This window comes from Pseudophryne corroboree, chromosome 6, assembly GCF_028390025.1.
Source record: "Pseudophryne corroboree isolate aPseCor3 chromosome 6, aPseCor3.hap2, whole genome shotgun sequence".
Taxonomy (NCBI): Eukaryota; Metazoa; Chordata; class Amphibia; order Anura; family Myobatrachidae; genus Pseudophryne; species Pseudophryne corroboree.
The window spans coordinates 81,223,801-81,244,187 of NC_086449.1; the positions used below are offsets into that span (position 1 = coordinate 81,223,801).

General features: G+C 46.5%; 4 protein-coding genes across 4 annotated transcripts; 2 read left to right on the forward strand and 2 right to left on the reverse strand.

Moving 5' to 3' along the window:
• Positions 1-145: 145 nt before the first annotated feature.
• On the reverse strand, positions 146-538 carry LOC134934313 (histone H2A type 1-like). The gene has a single exon (XM_063929774.1). It carries the CDS (start codon positions 536-538, stop codon positions 146-148), a length of 393 nt encoding a protein of 130 aa, XP_063785844.1.
• A 233-nt stretch (positions 539-771) lies between these two features.
• Positions 772-1,729, forward strand: LOC134934835 (histone H2B 1.1-like). The gene has a single exon (XM_063930183.1). The coding sequence runs from the start codon at positions 883-885 to the stop codon at positions 1,261-1,263; it is 381 nt and encodes a 126-aa protein (XP_063786253.1). The 5' UTR covers positions 772-882; the 3' UTR covers positions 1,264-1,729.
• Positions 1,730-2,723: 994 nt separating this feature from the next.
• Positions 2,724-3,026, forward strand: LOC134934314 (histone H4-like). Its single transcript, XM_063929775.1, has one exon. The coding sequence runs from the start codon at positions 2,724-2,726 to the stop codon at positions 3,024-3,026; it is 303 nt and encodes a 100-aa protein (XP_063785845.1).
• Positions 3,027-4,187: 1,161 nt separating this feature from the next.
• Positions 4,188-5,201, reverse strand: LOC134936348 (histone H1B-like). Its single transcript, XM_063931355.1, has one exon. It carries the CDS (start codon positions 5,002-5,004, stop codon positions 4,339-4,341), a length of 666 nt encoding a protein of 221 aa, XP_063787425.1. The 5' UTR covers positions 5,005-5,201; the 3' UTR covers positions 4,188-4,338.
• Positions 5,202-20,387: the final 15,186 nt, after the last annotated feature.

Consider the following 20,387-nt stretch of genomic DNA (forward strand, 5'->3'; position numbering starts at 1 on the left):
AAGTACGATACTCGCACCTTTCCCGCTAAACAGCGGGCTACTTACTCCCACATGTACAGCATATCATGAATCAGCTCTTTGGGGTCAGGGTGGGTGGCTCTGAAAAGAGCCTTTGTGTTGCGGGGACAAGTATCTAGCAGTGAAATCACTTGCTCTTAGCTGGTTTGTGGCTCTCGGTCTTCTTGGGCAGCAGCACGGCCTGGATGTTGGGCAGAACGCCTCCCTGGGCGATGGTCACCCCACCGAGCAGTTTATTGAGCTCTTCGTCGTTGCGCACAGCCAGCTGCAGGTGGCGGGGGATGATGCGGGTCTTCTTGTTGTCGCGGGCGGCGTTTCCGGCAAGCTCAAGAATCTCAGCCGTCAGGTACTCCAGTACTGCGGCCAGATACACCGGGGCACCGGCTCCCACACGCTCCGCATAGTTTCCCTTCCTCAGCAGACGGTGAACTCGACCGACTGGGAACTGGAGACCGGCCCGGGATGAGCGAGTCTTTGCCTTAGCACGGGTCTTGCCGCCTTGTTTCCCTCTTCCAGACATGCTTGCGAGGTTCAATGAGATAAAAGAGTCTCTCTTTCAACAGAAACACTGAGAGAAATGTCTCTAAAACACCGCCCTCCTCTTACATATATACTCAGAAGCGACATGCTGCTTGCTCTGTGATTGGTCTGCTTACAAGCTAAACATGCAGCTCAACTTCATCCACAGACCAATCCGCAAAAAGAAGAGTGGGGTTACGATGCCTACCAGTGTCACATGACACTTCTACCCAATAGTGTAGCTTGCATTGGTGATGCCTCGTTTGCATAAGCTGCCTATAAATAAAACAGATGTGTGAGATGACCGCACAGATTTTCTACATTGTGTCGAAGAGATCCTAAAGAATGCCTGATCCAGCAAAGTCTGCTCCGGCGCCTAAGAAAGGCTCTAAGAAAGCGGTGACCAAGACCCAGAAGAAGGATGGGAAGAAGCGTAGGAAGAGCAGGAAGGAGAGTTACGCCATTTACGTCTACAAGGTGCTGAAGCAGGTGCACCCTGACACCGGCATCTCCTCCAAGGCTATGGGCATCATGAACTCCTTTGTCAATGACATCTTTGAGCGCATTGCTGGGGAAGCTTCTCGCCTGGCTCATTACAACAAGCGCTCGACCATCACCTCCCGGGAGATCCAGACCGCCGTACGCTTGCTGCTGCCGGGAGAGCTGGCCAAGCACGCCGTGTCCGAGGGCACCAAGGCTGTTACCAAGTACACCAGCGCCAAGTAATCACTCCCTTCTCTGACCCACATCAACACAAAGGCTCTTCTAAGAGCCACCCACCTCCTCTCTAATCGGGCTGAAACTATGATGGGTATTATATGTGCTACTTGCAAATCTGCCTTATTGTATCTCCGCTTCCATGAACTGTATATTCACTTCCAAACTAAAGCGGGGTCATATAGTCATCATATTACAGATGTCAGCATTAGTGCTTACATAAAGCAATCCATAGAGCAGTGACTGCCCGTGTAGCTGCTGCAGAACTAGAGAATTATTGTATCTTATTCCAATGTTACAAAGTATCAGTAGATTGTAGCAATTGGTCCCGTTGTTCGTATCACTTTGAATCTCCTATAAACACAGTTGCTAAAAGGTTGTTTGTCTTTCAAGATGCCCTGTGTAGAATGCTATTGTTACTGTATCACTGCACGTGTAACACCGGGATCCAATCTCCGGTATCACTGCAGGTATATTGCACCGAATCCATTATAAGACATCAGGTTCCGTTTAGCTGCATTTAATGAAAGGAGATCTTTATGATCGCACAATACAATGCTGGCTTAGGTACACGTGCCAGCTGTGCTCCCTATAGTAACAGAGATACAGGGGGTGGCTGAGCAGCAGTGTTCCGGAGCGGGACTGGCTGAGTGCAGTATCAGCGGCGCTCATTATTACAGGGAGAAGAGAGACCGCAGCGCAGAGCTGACACTCAGACCGAGCCCGGGACAGACGTTACACTGACCAGCCAGAAGCGGCATGTCATTGGAGTGATTTTGTTTTGTCCCGCCGAAATCTGTTCGACTCATTGGTCCATTTTGAATTTTCATCCTCCAATCCCAATGAGGTTGTGCAAGTCACTTATTATATACCTATTATTTATCTGGACAATATATAATAATGGATATTAAAACGGTTAAATTCTAAATGTTTTTTTTTTTTTTACTTCAATAAAAATAAGTCTATGAACAACAGTGTGCTAAATAAAGTAATCTATTATATAAAATAAATTATAGTGCAGTGCTAATATATATATATATATATATATATATATATATATATATATTATACTTTATGCTGTCCTATATTTATGACATTTCATTTTTTCTGATTTGCTATTTCTCAGTCGTCATCTATATCATCTGTTATGAGCCTTATATCAAATGTTGGGACGTTGATAAGAATGGGACTCAGTATGGATAATATTACATTGTATCTTAGGTTGAATATTATGTTGTACCAAGTACAGGAATTGTATGGGAAAAAAGATCTTAGATAAGTGTAACTTTATATTGCGTATACATCTTATGCCCCTAATCTGATGGTAAGGCAGTGACTTTTTAACATCTAATTATAGCCATGACTCCGCCTCTCAAAGTGCTCAGTCACCCATCAGGTCCGCTTACCTCTTTCTAAAGAGCAACCGAAAATGGGTTGCCTCATATTTCTTTGTCGTTAGCTATTGAATAATGTCTGGAAGAGGTAAAGGGCTCGGAAAAGGAGGCGCTAAGCGCCATAGGAAGGTGCTGCGGGACAACATCCAGGGCATCACCAAGCCTGCCATCCGCCGCCTTGCCCGGAGAGGAGGCGTGAAGCGTATCTCCGGCCTCATCTACGAGGAGACCCGCGGGGTGCTGAAGGTGTTTCTGGAGAACGTGATCCGGGACGCCGTCACCTACACCGAGCACGCCAAGAGGAAGACGGTCACCGCTATGGATGTGGTCTATGCTCTCAAGCGCCAGGGCCGCACTCTGTATGGCTTCGGAGGCTAAACACCGAGGCGCATCTAATACCATCACCCGCACACAAAGGCCCTTTTCAGGGCCGCCCATCTCTTCTACGAAAGATCTGTAACCCAACGTCTCTGTGTAGTGCTGTACTCTGACTATAAGCCGGGTCCTAGTACTTAATCGTTCCCTCACATTAGGCACACCGCTAGTGGTTGCTGTCTTTATTTGGAGTGATGATGAAAGGACCGGGCCAGTATTTTAGTGAGCTTATGCCCAAGCTGGCCACTACTAATGTGTAATGTTTATGAATTCTTGCAGTGGGTGAGACGTGAGTAGATTTGTCCTAGAGGTACCGCCATGATCCTTTGTTTCGAAGATGGCACAACACACTGTCGGTGGCTGACTAGTTCTAAGCTGTTGGACACAAGTTTTTTTTATGAAGGACAAACTAAGTATTCACTAGGAAATCCATGTTCTCTTACAGCTTAGCTTATCGGCGGAGTTTTTGAAAAATGTATCCGCTCTTCTTTAAACCAATCGGTGGAGGGGGACATGCTTACTTCTACCAATCAGCGCAGCTCAGCTTATATGCAAATTTGATGAAAGCAGCCAGGTTACATAATTCATTTTTTGGGGGGACAATGCCTGGGAGAGGTAAGGGGCTCGGGAAAGGAGGCACCAAGCGCTGCAGGACTACATATCATCCAGGGCACCACACAGCCTGCCACCCGCCGCCTAGTCCATAGAGGGGTCCTGCAGGCTTTGAACGTTAATTAACTAATTTAAGGGTCTCCTACATTAATCCAGAAACGAGCTATAGGAACAGGCTGTATTTTCAAGGGAGGCATTTTTTTTTTTTGTAGCAAACAATTATACCTTTTCCGGGTACCTCGCAGTCTGTACATCACCGGGAATGGCGTGCAGAACACGCGGTGCTGTTCCTTACACCAGACTGTACGACCAAGTACACATAAAACAACCATTCAGCTACTACGGGCGGCTGGAGATAGAAGAACCCGACACTTTAGTGTATACGTTCCCGATCTATCTGCAGATTTAACAGATAACTGCATTTAGTCCCGCTCCCCTGCATATCCCACTTATGCAGTGACTGCATGGGGCAGAGTAGATGGGCCAAGTGGTCCATATCCTGCTATCAAGAGCTATGTTTCTAGGACTGATGTGTAAGGGACAAACTAGATATTTCTGCCACATGTAGCGACTTCTTCACTACAGTTTTTATTTAGTCCCCCAATAGATCACATCGTGCGCCTACAGCTCTGCCGAGACAGGGTGGGTGGCTCTGAAAAGAGCCTTTGGGGGATAACAAGGAAGAGAGGCTGCGGCTTTACAATCACTTCTTGGCCGCAGCTTTCTTAGCCTTAGCTGCCTTCTTGGCCGGGCTTTTTGTGGCTTTTGGCTTCGCTGCCTTCTTGGCCGGACACTTGGCAGCTTTGGGCTTCGCCGCCTTCTTGGCGGGACTCTTGGCCGCCTTCTTAGGCTTCACGGCTATAGGCTTCTTTGGGCTTTTGGCAGCAGCCGCTGTAGCGGGTTTCTTCACCTTTTTCGGGGTCTTGGCTGCACTCGGAGCCTTCTTGGGCTTCTTCGGGGATTTGGCCACTTTCTTCGCTGCAGGCTTCTTGGGCTTCAGGGACTTCTGGGCGGCCTTCTTGCTTTCCACTTGTTTCTTATTGAGCTTGAAGGAGCCGGAAGCGCCGGTACCTTTCACCTGGGTGAGAGTTCCTTTGGTCACTAATCCTTTCACCCCCACTTTGATGCGGCTGTTGTTCCTCTCCACATCGTAGCCTCCGGCAGCCAGAGCCTTCTTCAGGGCGGCAAGAGAAACCCCGCTGCGCTCTTTAGAGGCGGCCACGGCTTTTACGATCAGCTCGGAGACGCTGGGTCCAGAAGACTTGCCGCTCTTCTTTGCTCCTCCAGCTGCTTTCTTCGGCTGCCTCTTCTTTTTGGCTGCGACCTCTGATGGAGGAACAGCGGCGGCGACGGGGGCAGTTTCCGCCATGTTTGCAGAACTTAACTTTAATCAATAATACTACAACGCCCGGTGTTGACTCACGTCTTTTATATACACTGCCGGCTGTGCTGTGATTGGCTGCCGAGAGTGAGGTGTTCTGTGCTCCCATTGGCGGAATGAGCAGCCGTGTAAACTCTTCCCTGTCTGAGTGTACGGGGGAATCTGCTCTCACCTTGTGTTTCCCTAGCGCAGAAAAACAGTCTTTTATAGGGCATGAGGTGAGCGGCGAGCTGGCTCTCTGCACCACACCAGTACTCCAAGGTCTCCCCTAACCCTTTACTGTCATTGCTAGCCTATGCGCTGTGAAGAGTGCCGGGAATAGCCCCTGTCAGCTCACCTAGACCAGGCATGATCTGGCTGGCGTGTAATACATCTTTTCTGCGAAGCGAAAAATGTCTCATCGGGCACTTTTCTCTCCTCCAGGCACTACACCGAACAAAGGTGGCTGGGGCATAATCAGTGCAGAGGATGCCGCATTTTGAAAGACATAAAGGTGATGTGTGGGATGCTGTACACCCGGATGGATAGCACAGGCAGGTTGCCCCACAAGGTATTGGCACTCCTGTCTGGGAACTCTAGTTACTTTGACTAAATAAATAAAAGAAAGATATCTGGCGTGCATAATCAGCTTCAGAATAATCCTGCCGGCCTGAGATTCTCCATGTCCTGAAAAATGCTGGTGGCGTTTTCTCCACATGTTCTTATAATGATCCATATAGACATTGATGCATATCTATGCATCTTAAGTGTGTCAGTAGGTGGGCTATGGGGTCCCGTTCCCATTGATAGGAGACTGATATTTTTAAAAGAGGACATGGGAGCAATAGGGTGAGACCATAGGAATAAAGGGTACAATATCTGGAGACGGGAGAAATAAGGAGACGAGGAGTGGGAGATCAGAGGAGCAAAAGGAACAACAGAGGGAATCGGTATGAATAGTGATACAAATAAAAGGAGACAGTAATAATATGGAAAATAATAAGGGTACAGAGGGAAAAATGGAGAGGCAGAAATATGGGGATACATAAGGGGACCTCTAAGGGTAGTGGCAGGTGGAAGGAATGGATGAAAGGAAGAGAAACAGGGGGAAAATAAAGGTGAATGGGTAAAGATGGCAACAGGAAACAAACGGGGAGATGGGAGAGACAAGGGGAAAATCGGGGGAGACGTGATGGAACACGGGGGAGGAAAAGGAAGAACAAATAGGAGAAGATAGGAAGATGTTGAAGAATTATATGCTCACAATAGTTATGCGGAATAAAATTTAAATGACGTAGCTTGTTAAAAAATAACTAGCTGAGAGGAGAGGATCGACATTGAGGAATGGAAGGCAAATGGAGATGGAAGCGGGTTCTTGAAAAATACCGATGACTACTAACTGGAGGGCGTGTGCCAGCAGCAAGTACCATCCAGGTCTCACTCTCTTCCCCAACCCATGATTGCATGCTGGAGTTGTGATCTAGAGCATTGAGAGTCTCCAGAGCAGGTAGGGAGAACACGGAGCTAGACCTGGGCCACTACTAGGGATTTCTGGGGCCCCAAGGATGGTAGAAACAAAATAGAAATAAAAGCTGACCCATAAAAATATTTTTTTTTCAATACTTTTAATGTTTTTTTTTTTCAAGAACATGTAAAATGGATATAAAAATAAATAAATATATCTGCATAAAGAAAAAGACAGTAACTAAAATAGAACAATAAGTGGTTGATTTTACGTACAGGGACTATTGTATCTGAAATTAGTCTCCACTGAGCAGATGAAAATCCCCTTCGTACAATCCACATACAGTACACAGCAGCTTTATATTCTCTTCATGCAGTTTCCCGGATACATAAGCTTTAGCTTGTGGTCTAAGTTGATACTTTCACAGATTGTATCCAAATGTTTCAATGGAATAGTTACAATTGAATAATACTGTTTCCCATTAGTATCATATCGTTTCACACACGCAGAAGTTCTGTTCATACTCCATTCTAAAGCTACCGTACTCACCATACGGTAGCGATGACCTAATATGATTAATGTATTAACGTTTTAAAAATGAAATCATCATTATTATTTTATGCCATAGACAGTGTTTTTGACATATGTAGTTGTGACTTTTCTTATTTTTATTTTTATGTATATCTGCATTCATATTAATATCTCCCTGGAATTAGTGAGTATAGTTTGCAAGTACATACAATGGTATTTACTGTTTCCTATTAGTATAATAGTTTCCAGCACATTCCGAATTTCTGATTATACTCAGATCTAAAGCTTCTCAGAGGCAGTACGGATGGTGTAATGGTTAGCATTACTTCCTCACAGCACTGAGGTCATTAGTTTGATTCCCACCATGGCTCTACTGTAACTGTGTGGAGTTTGTATATTCTCCCTGTATTTGCATGGGTTTCCTATGGGTACTCCAGTTTTCTCCCACAATCCAAAAATATAATTAATTGAGTCCCAATAAAAATTGTTTAAGTGGTGCATGTGGTAGGGAATATATATTGTAAGCTCCACTGGGGCAGGGACTGATGTGAATGCATGTAGTGTAGTGATGTAGTGCAGTGGATAGGGGAATGTAGTGCAGTAATGAGGTGTTATGATAAAGTGCAATGTGTGGGGACACACAGGGGGGAATGTAGTGAAACACGCCGCTGATGGGGTATGTGACGCAGAGGGCATTTGGATCACATAGGGGGATGTTGTCCAAAATATCCCTCTTTTTTCTAAATTTTTGATAATGTGATTATTTTAGTCTTAGGGGTTTTTTTTTTTTTTATATATTTTTATTTTATTATTATTAATATTACTATTGTTATTATTAATAATAACATTTTTTATAAACAAATTTTGGGGAGGGGAATCACTGCTTTTTCCCTGGTGGCGAAAATCCTAGTTTCGGCCTTACCCTTAGTAATAGGCTTCATGCTGCCCAATACCGTTACATCAGTATGAGACATTAAACCGGTTTTTCCAGTACCAGGGCCTTTGCTTTGTATAGATTCCTCAAGAACAAGCCCCAAAACTCGGGGAAACTGTTCCTCTTTTCACCTGGGTGGCTCAATACCAGCTGGGAAAGTGCTCCAGGGAAGTTGCCTAGCAATGTCCGATAATTATGGCAATGCTGGCCATTTTGAAGGCCAAGTAGTCTAAACATTGAACCAGTTTCAGTTCCCTAGCAATGTCGGGTAACCATGGCAACAGTGGCCATTTTGATGGCAAATTTGATTTAAGCATGACAACCAGTTTCTGTTCCCTGGCAACAGTTCGGCAACCATAGCAACATATACGTTATGGTAAGAACTTACCATTGATAACAGTATTTTTCCTAAATCCACAGGTTTCACAGGATACATTGTTATATGGTTGAGCGACAGCGGTTCTTACACTAATCGGTCAAAGCTTTTTGGCCTCCCAGCATGCAGTGGACCCGTCCATATATCCTCGCCTCCTGGGTCAGGTAAATCAGTTGTTTTCCAAAGCTTAAGGCAGGAGCATCATGTAGAGCACTAATCAGGCGAGAAGACCACACATGCACAACCTCCCACAATTCCGTACAAGAGGGAAGAGTTTAGTGAGTAAAAGGATCCTCAAATCAGGTGTGTCAAGGTGGGATATCTGTGGACATAGGAGAAATACTGTTATCAATGGTAACTTATTACCATAACTTATATTTCTCCTGCAGGGTCCACAGGGTATCTACAGGATACATTGGGATGTCCCAAAGCAATTTAGTGGTGGCAACGCTCCTGATTAGACAGGAGAATGCTTGGCCCAAATTCAGCATCCTGAGAGGCAAAGGTATCCACAAGCAAAATGTCTAATGAATGTGTTAATGGAAGACCATGTGGCTATCTTACATATCTGTTCTGCTGAAGCACCATGCTGTGCTGTCCATGATGGACCTACTTTACGAGTAGAGTGAGCAGAGACATTATCCGGAAACAGGAGATCAGCCTTCGAATATGCTTCTGAAATCGTCATCCAAAGCCACCTCGCCAGTGTCTGCTTATCAGCAGGCCACCCTCTCCTATGAAATCCGTAGAGAACAAAGAGATAATCTGTCTTTCTGATAGCACTGGTACGATCTACGTAGATCCTTAAGGCATGGACAATTTCCAACGATGCATCTCCCGCAGATAGGTCTGGCCCCTGGAAAGCCGGGACTACAATTTCTTTGTAAAGGTGGAATTTAGACACCACCTTAGGAAGATACCCAGATTTAGTTCTGAGAACCGATCTATCTGGATAAAAAATGAGAAATGGAGGACAAAATAATAATGCGCCAAATGCTGAAACTCTTCGAGCTGAAGCCATAGCCAGAAGAAAGAGAACCTTAGCTGTCAACCATTTAAAATCTACTCTTTTAAGTGGTTCAAATGAGGCAACTTGAAGGGCCTTTAGAACTAAACTTAGATCCCAAGGCACTGTAGGAGGAACAGAGGGACGTTGAATGTGCAGCATTACCTGGAAAAAAGTGTGCCCATTCTGTAGGTTGGCAATTTTCTTTTGGAACCATACAGTTAGTGCTGACACCTGCACTCTCAAGGAAGCCACCCTTAAACCAGAAGGAATGCTAGGATTCTGGAAATTCTGAAAGACCTGGGGTCAAGTTTCCGTTCACTGCACCATTGAATATAGGCTTGCCATATTATGTGATAAATGCGAGCTGAGGAGGTTTTCCTTGCTCTAAGCATTGTTTGAATTACCTGTTGAGAGAATCCTTTTGACTTCAGGATGGAGGTCTCAAGAGCCACGCCATCAAAGACAGTCAATCCAGATGTCTGTGATGGCAAGGCCCCTGAATCAGTAGATCTGGATGTTGAGGTAGTAGGAATAGAGCATCCATCGACATCCTCTGCAGATCTGTGTACCAATGTTTTATGGGCCAAGCCGGAGCTATTAGTATAACGGCACTTTTCCTTATTATTATTATTATTATTATTATTATTATTATTACCGCCACCAGTTTTTTATATAGTGTACACATATTATTATTATTATTATTATTATTATTATTATTATTATTACCAGTTATTTATATATTATACATATATTTTGCAGTGCTTTACAGAGCATATTTAGCCATATACATCAGTCCCTGCCCCAGTGGAGCTTGCAATCTATAAACCCTATCACATGTACACACAGACACACATTCACACTGGGGTTATTTTTTTTCTTTGTTGGAAGCCAATTAACCTACCAGTATATTTTTGGATTGTGAGAGGAAACCGGAGTACCCGAAGGAAACCCATGCAAGTATGGGGAGAATATACAAACTCCACACAGTTAGGGCTATGGTGAGAATCGAACCCATGACCTCAGTGCTGTGAGGCAGTAATGCTAACCATTACACCATCCATACTTTTACCTTTCTCACCACCCTGGTTAACAGGGTGATGGTAGGAAACACATAGGCCAGATGAAAGTCCCATCTCACTGACAGGGCATCCATCTTCCTTGGTCCACTGCACCTAGAAGCAATTTCTTCCTGACACTGCTCCCCAGCCTTGAAGGCTGGCATCTGTTGTCAGAATTTCCCAATCTGATATCCAAAAGGGTCTCCCTTTGTCCAGATGGGCTGTCTGTAGCCACCAGGCTAATGACCTCCTTCCTTCCAGAGGAAGAATCATAGTCTGCATTTTTATTGTCTGATGACCCCATTCCACTTGGTAAGGATCCGATGTTGCAGAGGTCTTGAATGGAACTGAGCATACTCTACCATGTTGAAAATTGACACCATTAGACACATCACACACATTGCTACGAGAATTTATACTCTTCGACAGTGTAGAAGCTCCTGGATCCTTTACTGAAGTTTGGATATTTTTCTCAGAAGTAAAATTACTCTCTGAAGGCTCAAATCCAATACAGCCCCAAATGAGTCATCCGTTATGACGGAACAAAAGATGATTTTGCCCAATCTATGAGCCAACCGTGCTTCTGCAGACACTCTATTGTATGTTGCAGATGACACAGAAGCAATACCTGAGACTGTGCCAGGATTAAAAGATCGTTGAGGTATGGAAATATTCTTATCCCCTGCTGGCGGAGATAAGCTACCATAATCACCACATTTTTGGTGAATACTCTGGGGGCTGTGGCCAGACCAAATGGCAGAGCCTGAATCTGAAAATGCTGTTGGAGGATAGCGAATTTGAGATAGCGCTGATGGGACAGAGCTATAGGAACATGCAGGTAAGGATCCTGTATATCCAGGGATACCATAAAATCCCATGGTTCCATAGCCAAAATGATGGAATGTAAGGTCTCCATATGAAACCGAGGTACCCAAATGTATTTGTTCAGCATTTTTAGATTGAGTGTGAGCTGGAACGACTAGTTCAGCTTCTGGACTAAAAACAGGTTGGAGTAGAAACCCTGTCCTTGTTGTGCAGGAGGAACAGGAATGATTACTCCTGACTGAAGCAATTTCTGAACTGCCTCTTGCAAAACCCTGGCCCTCGTTTCTACCAAAGACAGGCTGGTACAAAAAAAAAAAAAAAACCTTTGAGGAGGGTTTTTCCTGAAAGAAAACGCATAACTGGGAGACACCGCTTCTTGCACCCAGGCATCTGTGGTAGACTGCTGCCAGATTTGTGCAAAATGAATAAGTCGGCCTCCCACCCTGGGTTCCCCCAGGTGGAGGCCCGCACCATCAGGCTCATGGCTTATCTTTTTTGTATTCTGAATCAGCTTTCCAGGTGCGTAGCTAAACTGCTCGGTGAGCGGCTAATTTTGAGGCTGATGTTTGAGAGGCAATAGTACCCATATCTAAGGCTGCTTCTTCCAAGAATATTGCAGCCTGTTTGATATGTGTCACATGGGATTTTTGCTCTCTGGATGTCGTTGAAATTTCCCCTACCAATGCATCTTGCCAGACAGCCACTGCTTTAGCCATCCAGGCTGAGGCCATGGCTGGTCTAATGATTGCCCCAGACAGGGAAAAAAAAGTTGTTGTTTTTTAGCAAACCATCTACTCTCCTATCCGTGACATCATTTATTGATGTTGAAGGCAGAAGTAATGTAGATTTTTGCACTAAGCGAATCACATGCATATCTACTTTAGGGGCTACCTCTCTCTTTAAACAGTCCTCAGTCAGAAAAGGGTAATTGGAATTCCATTTCCTAGGAATTCTAAATTTCTTACTGGGCATAACCCAAGCCTCTTCCATAATTTCCGTCAGCTGTTCTGATCCAGGAAACTCAGTCTTACCTGTTTTGGGACGTTTAAATAAAGGTGCCTTGGATTTTAACACAGTATATGTTGATTCTTCTAAGGATAAAATGGATTTCATTGCAGTAATCAACTCAGATATGTCCACTGAGCTGAGACCTTCTTCCTCATCCTCATATTCAGAACCAGAGTGTAATGAGTCTTCGTCCTCTGATGAGTCCTCATCTGAAACATGTGTAGACTCTGAAGATGTTGTTTTGTGTCTAAATGATTTACTTACCACTGGCTTTTCAGCCTGTTTCTGTTGAGAGGCTACTGCTTCCCCTGTGCTGCACATATAATAGTGCAACCTATCACCGGTACAGAAGTTGGAATTATCCACTCAGCTATACTGGATAATGTCCTGTGCAAACATAGCCCATGGTGGATCAACTTACACCTGCATCTGCCTTGAATATTTCAAGAGACCTTGGTGAAAGCTAATACAGTTTGCACACAACCCATCTTGAACCAGATCCTGAGATGTTAACCCAGCTTTACATGACAAACATGATATGAGTGTTGTGTCAGGAATCGACTCACCAAGCTGACATCTGTCCGCCGCTGCGGACTCCGTCCTGGGTCCCTGCGTTCATCTGTCATCCGCGTCTCTGCCATCAGACGCCATCCTGGGCCTGGGAGCGCTCCTGTGATAGCGGGCGTGTAGCACGCCGCGTTCCCGCTAGGCCGCGGCATGGGCGCCGCCATGACAGCCTCCAGCAGTCAGCATAGGGCGGCCAATCCGGTGCTTGGCCGCACCCACTTTTCCTCACTCCACCAATGACTGTTTAACAAGGGGTATATATGAAGCTGCAGGATCAGTCTGCAGGCATCCTGAACTTTGTGTCACTCCTGCGACCCGTGTGTCACTCCTGCGACCCGTGTGTCACTCCTGCGACTCATGTGTAAGGATCTGGTTCCTGTTTCCTCCGTGTACCTGGATACCTACCTGCTGTTCCGTGTTCCTGGCTTTCTACCTGAGACTTTGTACTCCTGGTTACTTTTCACAGCTCCGTGGAACTTCAAGCCCCAGCAATACCTGCATCCATCTACAGGCTTCACACTCATCACCATCTCTGTGTGCTTCAGCCTAGCAGTAGAGACTGACTCCAGGTGTGTTCCATCTCCCCACCTGTGATGCAGCTTGCTCGCTGCCAGTGCCTCATCACCTGCACTGTGGACATAGTCAGACTCCTGCCTCTGCTACCAGGTTTGCCATACAACACCATCTCTGCTGGTTCCATGTTTTAATCTGCTCTGGTTTCCATACCAGAATATTCTCTGCCAAATTATCACTCATCTGTTATCATCACTACCGGTTATTATTTCATCAGTCACCATTCATTCTGTTACCATAGACTCTCAGCTATTACGCTGTACAATTGACATTTGCATTTCTACTGTTATTTTCTGCTGCCGTTTGTGAATCATCTGTATAATAAATATCATTGCGCTCATGCGCAGAAACATAATCCAGCCTCCTCGTTTTCTCCCATCCACCTCCACTGACCCACTAGCGCCCCCTCCGGGGACACAGACAAAACCAAGTCTGACAGTAAGTTCAGGATCGATGGACTCGGATGGTGGACGGAGTGTGGGGTCAGAGGCCTTGCAAAATCTGGTCTCCCGTCTGGATGGTCAAGATGCTGCGCAGCAGCAGATGTTCCAGTTCCTGCAAGGGATGTCCTCCCGGATAGATACACTACAGCAATCCCTGCCTAGTGTACACACTTCTACAGTTCCTGATACTCCAGCACCTGCCAGTACTGTGAGTTCCTCTATGCCGGCTGCATCAGCTCCAGTGTCACGTCTGCACCTGCCCGTGCCAAGCAAGTATGATGGCAGCCCAAAGTTATGTCGCGGGTTTCTCAACCAATGTGAAATCCAGTTTGAATTGTTGTCACATAATTTCCCCACGTCAAGATCCAAGGTTGCCTACATCATCTCTCTACTTTCTGGATCTGCTTTGAGTTGGGTGTCTCCTCTGTGGGAACGTGCCGACCCTCTGATTAACAACTATACAGAATTCGTGTCAACCTTCAGACGGATCTTTGACGAGCCTGGTCGTGCAACATCAGCTTCTGCAGACCTAATCCAACTTCGTCAAGGTACCCGTAGTATGGGACAATATGTCATCCAGTTCCAGACGTTGGCCGCAGAGATTCAGTGGAACAATCAAGCCCTGGTAGCAGCTTTCTGGCATGGACTCTCTGATCGGATCAAGGACGAACTGGCAACCCGCGATCTTCCTGTACAATTGTCTGATTTAATTTCCCTGTGCATCAAGTTGGACTCTCGCATCCGCGAACGCAACAATGAACGTGCTCGGAGTGAGCCACGCAGATCAAGGATGATACCTTCCGTACAGTTCCAGTCTCCACCTTCTGATGAGCCTATGCAAATAAATAGGTCCCGCCTAACTCCTGAGGAGCGGTCAAGAAGATTTCGTGAGAGACTTTGTCTTTATTGTGCGGCTGCAGGTCACCAGATTAATTCCTGCACAGTGCGTTCGGGAAACGCCAGATCCTGACTTGTAAAGGAGGAGTCAAGTTGGGATCTTCTAGACAAGCTCCTTCTAATCAAGACCTTATCCTTCCTGTGACTTTAGAGACTTCAGTTGGGCTTCAGTCTGCATCAGCATTAGTGGACTGTGGAGCCGCAGGAAATTTCATCACCCAAGCTGCGGTAAATAAATTTTGCTTGCCTGTATGTGAACTTTCTTACCCAGTCTACATTACCGCCGTGGATGGTAGCCGAATCTCCAAGGGGAATATTTCTCACCAAACTGCACCAGTGGTTTTGGGAGTTGGGTTCCTACACTCAGAATTAATAAAGTTCTTAGTCATTCCTCAAGCCACCCAGGAGATCGTTTTGGGCATGCCCTGGCTCCAGCTACACAATCCACAGTTTGACTGGTCAACGTTACAACTTACTTCATGGGGTTCACATTGCCATCAGTCCTGTTTAGCCCAAGTTTGTCCAATCAAGTCTACTGAAGTAAAAACCCAGTCAAGTCTTCCTGCGGCTTATCAAGATTTCTCTGATGTCTTCAGTGAAAAGGCCGCGGATGTCCTGCCGCCCCATAGAGAATGGGATTGTCCCATCGATCTCCTTCCTGGCAAGAAGCCACCTAGGGGGCGTACCTACCCGTTATCTGTTCCCGAAACTGAAGCGATGAGCGACTACATCCGGGAGAATTTACAGAAGGGATTCATCCGTCCTTCATCATCACCCGCTGGTGCAGGCTTCTTCTTTGTTAAAAAGAAGGATGGAGGACTGCGTCCATGCATTGACTACCGGGGTCTCAATGACATTACCATTAAAAATAGTTATCCATTACCACTCATTACCGAATTATTTGACAGAGTTAAAGGAGCCCGCATCTTCACCAAGCTAGATCTCCGCGGTGCCTACAACCTCATCAGAATCCGGAGTGGTGACGAATGGAAGACAGCTTTTAACACTCGAGATGGTCATTACGAGTACCTGGTAATGCCATTCGGGTTGAGTAATGCCCCAGCAGTGTTCCAACACTTTGTGAACGAAATCTTCCGTGACGTTCTGTATAAATACCGCGTTGTTTATCTGGATGATATCCTCATCTTCTCCCAAGATCTTCCCTCTCATCGTCTACAAGTCCGTGAAGTCCTCCGACGTCTTCGTGAGAACCGGCTCTACGGTAAACTATCCAAGTGTACCTTTGAAGTTTCCTCTATACCCTTCCTGGGTTATATAATTTCCGGATCGGATCTCCAGATGGACCCGACAAAGTTGGAAGCCATTGCCAATTGGTCCATTCCAAATTCTCTCAAGTCTATTCAGCGGTTCCTGGGATTTGCCAACTACTATAGGAAATTTATTCGGGGATTCTCCACTCTCATCGCTCCTATTACCAACTTAACTCGGAAAGGGGCAGACCATTCCAACTGGTCAGAAGAGGCTTTAGCGGCCTTCCAGAAGATCAAGCTGGCCTTTATGTCTGCTCCAGTTCTGTCCCAGCCAGATGTAAACAGACCGTTCGAGTTGGAGGTGGATGCCTCTACAGTTGGAGTTGGAGCTGTTCTCTCCCAGAAGGGAACCGATGGGAAAATCCACCCCTGTGGATTTTATTCTCGTAAATTCCTCCCTGCTGAAGCTAACTACTCCGTTGGAGATCAAGAACTACTGGCGATTAAGCTGGCCCTCGAGGAATGGAGGTATCTCCTGGAAGGGGCCAAACATCCGTTCAACATCTACACGGATCATAAAAATCTGCTATATTTAAAGGCAGCCCAGTGCCTTAATCCTCGCCAGTCCAGGTGGGCTATGTTTTTCTCACGTTTTAACTTTAAGCTTCATTTCCGCCCAGGTTCGCAGAATGTTAAAGCTGACGCCTTATCCCGATCTATGGAATCCGAAGAGGAAACGCCTGACTCAGTTCCACATTCCATCCTGAGTCCAGTGGTATTTGCTGCATCTCAAGTCTCCCCAGCTCCTCCTCCTGGTAAGACTTTTGTTTCCCCAGAACTCCGTCCCAAGTTGCTGTCTTGGGCCCATCAATCCAAGTTCACTGGTCATCCCGGTGTCCTGAAAACCTTCAAGTTCCTCTCTGAGACATACTGGTGGCCAAAGATGAAAGCTGACATCAAGGATTTCGTAGCATCCTGTCCTAAGTGTGTGCAGCACAAGACTCCTCGTCAGTCTCCAGCAGGTCAGTTACAACCATTGTCTATTCCTAGTCGCCCTTGGTCACACCTGTCCATGGACTTTATCTCCGACCTTCCTCCTTCTCAAGGATACAATACCATCTGGGTTGTAGTGGACAGATTTACCAAGATGGCCCATTTTGTTCCTCTCCAGGGTCTCCCTTCTGCCCCAAAACTCGCCCAAATCTTCCTACGGGAGATTTTCCGCTTACATGGTCTACCCTCAGAAATAATATCCGACCGAGGTGTACAGTTTGTAGCGAGGTTTTGGAGGGCTCTCTGTTCTGCCATGCAGGTTAAACTGAAGTTCTCGTCATCTTACCACCCTCAGACGAATGGGCAGACAGAGAGGGTAAATCAAGAACTAGAGACATTTTTAAGATTGTATGTTTCATCTTCTCAGGATGACTGGTTTGATCTGCTCCCATGGGCCGAGTTTGCCCACAACTTCCGCTACCACACTGCTACTGAGACAACTCCATTCTTTGCAGTATATGGGCAACATCCTCGTGTTCCAGACTTCCAAGAACTCCCTCACATGGATGTTCCTGCCGCCACTACTGCCCTGAGTCAGTTTTCTTCAATCTGGAGGAAGATTCACATTTCTCTCAAAAAGGCCTCCAGCCGGTATAAATACTTTGCTGATCGCAAAAGACGCGCAGTTCCTAGCCTGAAACCTGGGGACAAGGTTTGGCTGTCTACCCGGAACCTCCGTCTTAGGGTCCCGTCTATGAAATTTGCACCACGTTTCATTGGCCCCTTCCCTGTCGAAAGAGTCATCAACCCTGTGGCCTACAAGCTGAAGTTACCACCTTCTCTGCGAATACCTAATGCTTTTCATGTTTCTCTCCTCAGACCTTTAGTCCTGAATCATTTCCAAAGAGCTCTTCCAGTTGGCCCCAAAGTTCGAACTCAGCGGGACGTGGAGTTCGAGATTGGCAAGATTCTGGATTCCCGTTGCCGGTATGGACGTCTTCAATACCTTGTCGATTGGTCCGGTTATGGCCCAGAGGAGAGAAGTTGGGTAAATTCGTTGGATGTCCATGCTCCAAGGTTGGTCCGTGTCTTCCATAACACTCATCCTTCCAAGCCACGTGGGTGTTCGGTGCCCACCCTTAAAGGGGGGGTACTGTCAGGAATCGACTCACCAAGCTGACATCTGTCTGCCGCTGCGGACTCCGTCCTGGGTCCCTGCGTTCATCTGTCATCCGCGTCTCTGCCATCAGACGCCATCCTGGGCCTGGGAGCGCTCCTGTGATAGCGGGCGTGTAGCACGCCGCGGCATGGGCGCCGCCATGACAGCCTCCAGCAGTCAGCATACGGTGGCCAATCCGGTGCTTGGCCGCACCCACTTTTCCTCACTCCACCAATGACTGTTTAACAAGGGGTATATATGAAGCTGCAGGATCAGTCTGCAGGCATCCTGAACTTTGTGTCACTCCTGCGACCCGTGTGTCACTCCTGCGACCCGTGTGTCACTCCTGCGACTCATGTGTAAGGATCTGGTTCCTGTTTCCTCCGTGTACCTGGATACCTACCTGCTGTTCCGTGTTCCTGGCTTTCTACCTGAGACTTTGTACTCCTGGTTACTTTTCACAGCTCCGTGGAACTTCAAGCCCCAGCAATACCTGCATCCATCTACAGGCTTCACACTCATCACCATCTCTGTGTGCTTCAGCCTAGCAGTAGAGACTGACTCCAGGTGTGTTCCATCTCCCCACCTGTGATGCAGCTTGCTCGCTGCCAGTGCCTCATCACCTGCACTGTGGACATAGTCAGACTCCTGCCTCTGCTACCAGGTTTGCCATACAACACCATCTCTGCTGGTTCCATGTTTTAATCTGCTCTGGTTTCCCTACCAGAATATTCTCTGCCAAATTATCACTCATCTGTTATCATCACTACCGGTTATTATTTCATCAGTCACCATTCATTCTGTTACCATAGACTCTCAGCTATTACGCTGTACAATTGACATTTGCATTTCTACTGTTATTTTCTGCTGCCGTTTGTGAATCATCTGTATAATAAATATCATTGCGCTCATGCGCAGAAACATAATCCAGCCTCCTCGTTTTCTCCCATCCACCTCCACTGACCCACTAGCGCCCCCTCCGGGGACACAGACAAAACCAAGTCTGACATGTTGGTGCTGATGTGAGTGTGTTTTCCTCACCTTTTCTGCTCTAAGACATGATAAATAATCAGACAATTTAACAGTGTAATACACAATTTGTGACTGTAATCACTTTAAAATGTGTTAAAGTGACATACAATCCGACCCTACCCTGTTTAGCACCAGCATTGAGGATCGGAGTAAACAGAGAAAACTGACAGAATTTATAGCAAAGTCAGCAATCACACTAACAGTCAGTCACAGATTATACATTAGTATAATAAGCAATATGACCACATATTCAACTACAGGTACAGTTCACGTATGTAGGAGAAACATATTACTGCATTACTTTATAAAAATGCTTTAACTGTATTCAGACGCATAGCAAAAGAAACCACAGTAATATTATCAAACTCATATGCATTATGCCCTTATCCAACTATTTGTACTCAAAGGTAGATAGAGACTTAGGGCCTAATTCAGACATGGTTGCATGCAGGCTATTTTTTGCACTGCTACGACCAGGTAATCGCCACCCACAGGGGAGGTGGGATTGCTGTGTATGGCTGCAAACGCTTGTGCGGAGAGCTGCACAAACAAAAAGTTTGTGCAGTCTCTGCACAGCTCAGGACTTGCTCACCCGCTGCAATGATCCTTGCTGGAGCTGATGTCAGGATCCCTCCATGGAAACGGCCGGACACGCATGCGTTTTCCTCAACACTCCCAGAAAACGGTGAGTTGACACCCCCGGACGGCCTCTTCCTGTCAATCTTCTTGTGTTTGCTGCTGCGAATGCTTTCTTCATTATTTTTGTCGCTGCCCAGTGATGGCCATCGCCGGCCAGCAACGCGCCTGCGCATTGCGGCCCCCACGCATGCGCTGTTCAGACCCGATCGCACGGCTGCAAATAACTACAGCATGCGATCAGGTCTGAATGACCCACTTAGTGTTTTATAGCCCCCACTCAGGAGAGCGGGATACAGGGAGACTTACCCCGCTTCCAGAATCGATAAATACGAGTGGATCCATATGCTATAAGTGTCCACCGCCGCTCCGTGAAAATATAGTGAACACAGATTGCCAAGTGAACACTGATGCACCAGTCACACAGCCGCTTCAGTTTATGGCAGGAGACTCGGAGGAAACTGGTCGTGAATCGGGGGGGGGAGGGGCGACCAGGGGTGCATCCGTCTCCCCACTGCTGATCTCAAAATTAGGGATCGCAGCCTCATGCTACTCCTGGAGCCTTTGATCCCTAAGGCCTAGCACTTGTGCACTCTTGGTGGCAGCCGCGTCAGCGACTGTTTGGTAGTTTCCCCCAAAAGAGTGCGGCTGTGTCCATGTTCCCCCTCTAAGCGG

Bases quoted from the DNA above. Each gene is read 5' to 3' on its own strand.
- LOC134934313 (XM_063929774.1), bottom strand. From the start codon at position 538: ATGTCTGGAAGAGGGAAACAAGGCGGCAAGACCCGTGCTAAGGCAAAG.
- LOC134934835 (XM_063930183.1), top strand. From the start codon at position 883: ATGCCTGATCCAGCAAAGTCTGCTCCGGCGCCTAAGAAAGGCTCTAAG.
- LOC134934314 (XM_063929775.1), top strand. From the start codon at position 2,724: ATGTCTGGAAGAGGTAAAGGGCTCGGAAAAGGAGGCGCTAAGCGCCAT.
- LOC134936348 (XM_063931355.1), bottom strand. From the start codon at position 5,004: ATGGCGGAAACTGCCCCCGTCGCCGCCGCTGTTCCTCCATCAGAGGTC.